This window comes from Quercus suber, unplaced genomic scaffold (genome assembly GCF_002906115.3).
Source record: "Quercus suber isolate HL8 unplaced genomic scaffold, Cork oak 2.0 scaffold_984, whole genome shotgun sequence".
Classification (NCBI taxonomy): Eukaryota; Viridiplantae; Streptophyta; class Magnoliopsida; order Fagales; family Fagaceae; genus Quercus; species Quercus suber.
The window spans coordinates 134,947-142,850 of NW_027070399.1; the positions used below are offsets into that span (position 1 = coordinate 134,947).

Genomic DNA, 7,904 nt, shown 5'->3' on the forward strand with positions numbered 1-7,904 from the left:
AAAAACAAAATAACGTTAAAGAAGAAAAACGAAGGTTAAACCAAACAATAGCATCCTCAAAATATGTAGATAAATCAAATTCAAAATAAATATTGGATGAGAAAGTTAATTTTAAGTCCAATCTACTTATTTTCATAAACAAAAACAGTGACTGCCTCCTAATGTCCTAAAGAACTCACATAGAGGTAACATATCTGTTAGGAGCCCAAACAAAGCCAAAACAAATAATCGAAAACACCTAACCAAGGTGGACTGCCGATCAGGAAACGGTTTGCTCTAATAGGCAGCCGAAGCTTCCAATTGGCACTTTGTTGTTGTCCAAGTGCTGAATGACAGTTTGATACTCTAGCTCATGCCAACTCCTTGCACGCAGGAAGCTTCTAATAACAGCTATGTACTTGATTTGGAATTGTAACACATGTTGTAATTGATTAGGGAAAATTTAGCACATCTAAATGGCTAGGAACTATAGACATATAGTGAGTTAGGAGTTAGTCAGACATTGCATAAATAATCCATTGACATGTGGAAATTCATTCAAGCACATGTCTAATGAGTTATTTTGGCATAAGCCAAATGGAATGAAGCATGTAATAGCCAATGGGAATGAGGCATGAAAGTAAATAAATAGAGCATCGTAATCATGTACTAATCACAATGAAGAATAATAAAATTGATGCATTGTTTCTTGCTTAAGTCTCATTCTAAGTCTTGCTCATTCATTCTCCTCTCAATTTCTTATGGACGTTGCAACCCCCTTGAAGTAGTCACCTAAGCCCATTTCCACTCAAACTCTCATGAACCCATGACATAACCAAAATACTAGAAGTTCCACACACATGCCCTTAACACTTTTAACCTCAAGAACCCACTTGAAACACCAAACTACCCTGACCCTAACCAAGATCTGATCAATGTCTTAGCCTCTGCATTCATCTAAATTTTCAAACCTACACTTCTAAATAAACTATTGCCAATAGCAGTTAGAAGCCATGGACTCCTTTTAATACTATGAAACAATGCTGTAACGTTGCATAATAATTAATAAGTTACTCCCACAACTCAACTAGAACTTCTCCAGACATGAAGTGGCTGACTTGTATGAAGTTTCTTGAATCCCTTCTAAAATCTTTATAGATTCACTTACCAATGCTATTAAGAATATACCTAAAATCCATCTCCGCCTAGATATTGCAATAGAGATCACCGGCATAACCTTCATTCACGGTTCTGCAGTGAGTCAGCATTCTTCGATTCAACCAAATACTAAAGAGAGTCAACACAATTTCCAAATAGGCATAAATAATGTCAATATCAAGTATTTATGCTTCTAAATCAGGGAACACTGTGATCAAGAGAAAGAAAGTTGGACCTAGAACAAGCCTTCTTTCTTTTTTGATAAGTAAGAAAAGACTGTATTAATTAAGCTACTTATGCAAAAAGGCACATAAAAAAGAGCACAAAGTAGGCAAAATGTACAAAGAAGAAAAGAGGAAAGAAGAAAAAAGAAAAGAAAAGAAAATTAAATACCAGAGAAAAGAGAACTAATGAACCATGGGAGGGAATCACTAGACGTGAGTCCCTAAGCTCGAGACCAATCAAACAAAGAACTACTAAAAGAAGTAAGCGGCTGGTCTTCCAAACTCTCCACATCCTCAAACGTCCACCTATTACGTTCCCTCTATATACACCACATCAAACACAAAGGAACCAAATTCCAAATGTCTAATGAGTGCTTCCCCAACCAATTCCACCAACCAAAAAGAATATTTGATACCATACTTGGTAAGACCCACAAGACCCCAAAAGATCTAAAGACAAAACACCACAACTAATGAGCCTTCTCACAGTGAAGCAGTAAATGATCCATAGTCTTCCCACAACAACGGCACAGGACACACCAATCCACAAAAGCGATAAACCTACTTCTCAAATTGTTGCCATGAGTATCTTATCCCAAGCTGTGGTCCAAACAAAACATGATGGAGAAACTTATCGAGGGGCCTTAACCCTCCAAATACCTTTCCAAGGAAATACAATGGAGAAAGGACCTTAAAACTCATTATAATATGAACAGATATCAAATTCCCCATTCTTCTTCAACATCCATCTCATGCGATCCCAATTTTCAATAGAAGGGATATTGGATTCCAAAATATGAAGGAATTCCACCACTGAATCCAACATTCACACACAACATATTCACCTAATTTTTAAATATGCCTACTTCTAACTAGCAGACTCCATTCTTTGGACTCATAAATTTGTAACCAACACATCACAAAAGGCTAACTCCTTTTTTTTTTTTTTTTTTTTTTTTTTTAATGTTATTATTATTATTATTATATTTTTTTCATAAATAAGGCTGTTGTTGTTGATGAAGTATGTTTTAAATATAACCTTGCTTTTTAACTGAGGCCCCAGTATAAGTGTAATGGCACCCCATTTTTGCATCCCATATGTCTGCAAACAAGAGTACCTCTACTAGTATTGAACAGAGTCCTATGCCATTTCAGAATCATCCACATAGACATAATACATCAGTCTGAGAACAAAACACTGTCAAAGAGCAAAAGGCAGCTAGGAGTAGTAGAGGACTGGCTAAGCTTAATTGGAACTCATTATTATAGCTAGTTTTTACAACAAATTTAGTTCTACAATATCATCACAACCCTATACAGATAATTTAACAACTCACTGACCATGCAATTACATTCAGTTTCATCAATAAATTAAATAAAACGAAAACCAAAAAAAAAAGAAAAAGAAAAAGAACAAACAAAAACATTTTGTTAAGAACAAACAAAAGCATTTATCTTTTAGTTAAGGTTGTATTAGAGGATTGGAGATTTTCTTAATTGGATGTGTTTACCGTTAATATTTACACACTTTTGTTTCAATGGCCAATTAACTTTTTACAAAATTGACCAAAATGACATTTTACACCCGTCAAAGTTTGCATCAAAATTTTCAACAAAAATTAATAAAAATAAAAATAAAATAAAGAATAATTTAAACAATTATTCTATATGAACTTTTCATCGAAGAGCCAATTTAGATTTAACTTCCACCTAAAGCGCGCAACAAACCATTTCCCAATTTTCAATTTCATTAGTAGTTGTCTCAACTTCATATTGCTATAATTAGTTGTCTCTCTTTCTTCCATTATTTTTCATGGCAAAAAAGTGACGATAGACCAATCATTGTTGATAAGAATAAAAAATTAGTCAACCACTTGTTGGTTGAGAAACGAAAGTTTTACTTTTGTGATCATCCATTGTGCCATTCCTTTTTTCCTTCGGGAATTGAGCAAGCTTGGTCCCCATTAATTGGACAAGTTTGTCCACTAGAAGAAAGCAAGTTCATCATATGCTCATCAATTCATCATATGCTCATCAATATCTATTACGTGCTAACTGCTTACCTTTTTTGTGCAGTATGGCTACTGCAAATGTTGCACGAATTAACCATGCAGAGCCTGGACCCATTGACATGTCATTGTTGAGACAGCAGCCCAACCATCGGTCTGAAGCTATTTGGAACGAGCAGGTAAAATGCAACACTAAATCTTTATGCATTATGTACATGCATTTAATTCATACAATGTACACGCTGCAGCTGTCAAATATTAATCCATGGTTCTGTTCTGTGTAGGATCCAAGGACCTTTACCTGCCGCAGCCGTAGTTCAGAGTTCTCCAATCGAGAGCCAATGGTGGACGACCGAGTCGTTAACATTATTAAGGCACTTGGTTTGGAGGGACTCCTCTGGATCCCGGGTAGAGAGATTGACCATGGCTTGATAACGACCTTAGTGGAGCGATGGCGACCCGAGACGCACACCTTCTACATGCCACATGGGGAGGTCAGCATTACATTGCAGGATGTGGAGGTTCTTCTTGGGCTTCCTGTTGATGGTGACGCTATAACAGGAAGCACGCAGAAAACCTGGACAGAGGTGTGCTGGGAATTCCTTGGGTTTCAACCTATAAATCAAGACCGGCATAAGCAATTAGATGGGCAGAGGATTCTCATCAGCCGACTTTTGGGGCAAGTTGCTGGTCCATTGCCGGCTAATGCTGAAGAGGATGACGTGCATAAATACGCACGATGCTACATCCTAGCGGTACTGGGGGACACAATATTTGTGGACAAATCAGGCGATAGGGTGCATCTACTGTGGGTACAGCAGTTGGAAGATCTTCGTAACCCACATATGTACAGTTAGGGAAGTGTTTGCCTTGCATGGTTGTACCGAGAGTTATGCAGGGTAAGCGATAGGGGCACCAGTCAGATCGGTGGGTGCTTACTATTGGTCCATTATTGGGCATGGCCTAGGTTCCCCTATTTGTGCCCAGCAGCTGAGCGCGGCCTGCCAATGGGTGCTTACGGTCCTCCAGTGCGTGCTCCACTGGCCCTGAAGTAAATCTTTCTTGAATCCCATCCCTACTCCCTTTATTTTGGACAGAGTACATTCTCTCTTCCAACACCCACTCCACCTTCTTTTTAACTAAGAATTATTGTTTGGTGAAATTTTTTTTTTTGGTGGACTGGGCAACTAATTGTTTTTTATAAAGGCAGTTTTGGGCAACCCTTGATGAATTGGAAAATTTTTGAAGAGTCCATTATTGCTGTGAAAATGTGCTTAGGTGTGAAAAAATAGTATTTTTAATATTGTTATGTGATAACTGATAACTTCTACAACTTTGTTTGAATTTTATATGGCATTGTATAAGAACACTGCATAACTGGTCTAGTAGGCATTGTTATAGATGTGGCGCTAAATAGATCAGATTATCTAGTTGAAATTCAAAGAAGGCTACCTGAAGTTTCATTAAATGATAAACATTCAGCCATCTTGGCCCTCTAATTGCCTTCCAAGATTAATAGTTTCTATTGTCTCAAGACACAGAAAGAAATAAGAAGAAAGTTGGCTTAAGTAAACTGGTGGAAGCTAATCTAGTTTAGTGGAGCCATTCTCAAGCATTCCTTTAGTTTTTGTAAATTTATTCTTTCTACCAAAGATAATTTGATAAGCAGAGGATACATGGTTGATTCTCTATATACTTTCTGCAGAATTAAGCTTGAGAGTGGAGACCATTTTTTTCATTAACGTTTCTTTACTGAGTACAGAATATTGTTTTCAGCAAATGTTAGATCAGAGGAGATGTAATTGATTTGTGTGATAAATTCAATTAAGTAAACTATTTGAAGGGTAAAAGTTTCAAGCCTTCTCTTTGTAAATTGGCTTGGTCTACAACTATATACTGCCTCTAGTTAGGCTGAAACTCTCAAGTTCATAAAGACAATAAAAAATGAAGAGGGATTAGTACAGTTAACCTTGGATGTCGTAAGATACCCATTAGCTACAGCCTACAATAAAGAAATTTCCAAAATTTATTTGGAATAAAATTCTTTGTACTTTTCAGAATGTCCATGTTTCTGTTTTTTATTAGTATTGAGTTTGGCAGTTATTAGTTAGTTTGTTAATAGTATCTTGTATTTCTTTTGTACTTCTGAGCTGGTTGTAAAATTTTCTTCCAGTTAAGTGAAATTTGATCATTCGTCCCCATCCCAAAAAGGAAAAAGAAAAAATTATGACACTGCTATTGTAGATTTGATTACCTCTAATTAATTTTGACTATTTGTAATGTGTGCCTGCCTGTGTCGGTGCTTAGTGTCACATATTTGTTTCACAGCAGATCTCAAGTTTGGGAAAAGGAGGAGGGTTGCGGTAGGTTGACATAATATGGCATAATGTGGTACTTTCTGGTATATAAGACCACAAATTTGGCAAGTCCAACTTGGGGAAAAGACTGATTAGATAACTTACAAATATGATTTAGCCAAATATTATTCTTTTTTCGTTTCCATAAAATAAAATGGTAATCAGAAAGATATCTTTGTATGACTAATTGGCCCAAGGGATCTTCCATCTGGCCTGCAACAAATTAACTTTGTTTGTACAGCAAATTTTGGGAGAATGGCCTATCAATAGACTATTAATCTCAATTTTACTTCTTTCTTGATGCGTTAAGTCAATTTTAAACTTAAAAACTTATTTACTTGCTTATCTTTATAGGTTGCTGGAGCAGCTGTTATTTTTGAGGTGCAAAGAAGTTCCAGATCAATTGCAAGAAAGGAGGAACTGTGCAATCAGGAATTACAGGTAAGTGTTGTTATTTTCTCTGACATATGATACTCCAAATCGGACCTTCTGAGTTTTTTTTATTTCATTTCTATTCTTCAAGTGTCCTTTAGATGACATTTAGTTCAATCTTCCACATTGTGCATTTTTTATTTATTCAATTATTTTGTTGGTAATGTATGATTCATGTGGGTAGTTTGGTCAGGGTAGTTTGGTGTTTCAAGTGGGTTCTTGAGGTGAAAAGTGTTAAGGGTATGTGTGTGGAACTTCTAGTATTTCGGTTATGTCATGGGTTCATGAGAGTTTGAGTGGAAATGGGCTTAGGTGACTACTTCAAGGGGGTTGCAACGTCCATAAGAAATTGAGAGGAGAATGAATGAGCAAGACTTAGAATGAGACTTAAGCAAGAAACAATGCATCAATTTTGTTATTCTTCACTGTGACTAGTACATGATTACAATGCTCTATTTATTTACTTTCATGCCTCATTCCCATTGGCTATTACATGCTTCATTCCATTTGGCTTATGCCAAACTAACTCATTAGACATGTGCTTGAATGAATTTCCACATGTCAATGGATTATATATGCAATGTCTGACTAACTCCTAACTCACTATAAGTCTATAGCTCTTAGCCATTTAGATGTGCTAAATTTTCCCTAATCAATTACAACATGTGTTACAATTCCAAATCAAGTACATAGCTGTTATTAGAAGCTTCCTGTGTGCAAGGAGTTGGCATGAGCTAGAGTATTCAGCACTTGGACAACAACAAAGTGCCAATTGGAAGCTTCGGCTGCCTATTAGAGAAAACTGTTTCCTGATCGGCAGTCCACCTTGGTTAGGTGTTTTTGATTTTTTTTTTTTTGGCTTTGTTTGGGCTCCTAACAGATATGTTACCTCTATGTGAGTTTTTTGGGACATTAGGAGGCAGTCACTGTTTTTAAAGTTATTATAAAATGTGATAAAAGTTATGCTTTTATTTAACAAAATTAATGCATTTCTGAAGCTCTAAGAACAACTTCTCACAGTTAGATTTTACGCAAACTCCTTTGTGATCCTAACACATTATGCCATTACGAAAAAAAAGTGTAAGATGTTATTAAGAAGAAAAAAAGTTTAAGATGTTATAAAACTACAGATTTACTATTCAAAATGATGTTATACCTTTTTTTTTTTTGTTTCAATAAAATGTTAATCTATTACGTCTGTTACATGATGATTGTTTTTTATCATTATACCTAAACTCTTATTTTAAAAGAATAAAAGAAAGATTAAACTTAATAGAACAAAAAGATGGATTAAATTTATTTTCCAATAGTTTTCCCGTGCATCGCACGGGTTAGCGACTAGTTTCAACAAAAGTTGAACCCAATTACTCACTAACCAAGCCATGTCATAAAACATACCAAAAAAAATAGAAAACAACCATTCGTAACTAACTAATTGCAACGCAAACTAATTTCCGTCCAAGCAACTATAATCCGAACAAAACGCCATTCATAACTAAAAAAATCAATCCAATACAACTAAAACATATCACTAACTCACTAAATTGCAACACAAACTAAATCAATGCCAATACAAGTACACAATCAATCACTATTAAATCAAACCCAACAAAGCACTAATCCATTCACAAAACAAACCAATTCAATCCAATGCCACAAAACAATAAGCATTAATATGTCCAAGCAAACCATAATCTCTCACTAACAAAATATCATTATAACTAACTAAATCAATGCCAATACAA

General features: G+C 35.6%; 1 protein-coding gene across 5 annotated transcripts; it reads left to right on the forward strand.

Moving 5' to 3' along the window:
- Window positions 1-3,259: 3,259 nt before the first annotated feature.
- On the forward strand, window positions 3,260-7,054 carry LOC136065465 (serine/threonine-protein phosphatase 7 long form homolog). Of its 5 annotated transcripts, none has more exons than XR_010627086.1 (5): window positions 3,260-3,356; window positions 3,438-3,549; window positions 3,655-4,421; window positions 6,082-6,168; window positions 6,846-7,042. XR_010627086.1 is itself a non-coding variant. In XM_065768663.1 (3 exons), exons 2-3 carry the CDS (start codon window positions 3,439-3,441, stop codon window positions 4,225-4,227), a joined length of 684 nt encoding a protein of 227 aa, XP_065624735.1. In that variant the 5' UTR covers window positions 3,260-3,356; window position 3,438; the 3' UTR covers window positions 4,228-5,149. The 5 variants fall into 5 exon arrangements, 1 of the variants encoding a protein (XP_065624735.1); XR_010627088.1 differs by having other exon boundaries at window positions 6,881-7,041; XR_010627087.1 differs by having other exon boundaries at window positions 3,655-4,468; window positions 6,082-7,054.
- The last annotated feature ends 850 nt before the right edge of the window (window positions 7,055-7,904 follow it).

Bases quoted from the DNA above. Each gene is read 5' to 3' on its own strand.
- LOC136065465 (XM_065768663.1), top strand. From the start codon at position 3,439: ATGGCTACTGCAAATGTTGCACGAATTAACCATGCAGAGCCTGGACCC. The intron at 3,550-3,654 runs GTAAAATGCAAC...TGTTCTGTGTAG, and splicing joins AAGCTATTTGGAACGAGCAG to GATCCAAGGACCTTTACCTG.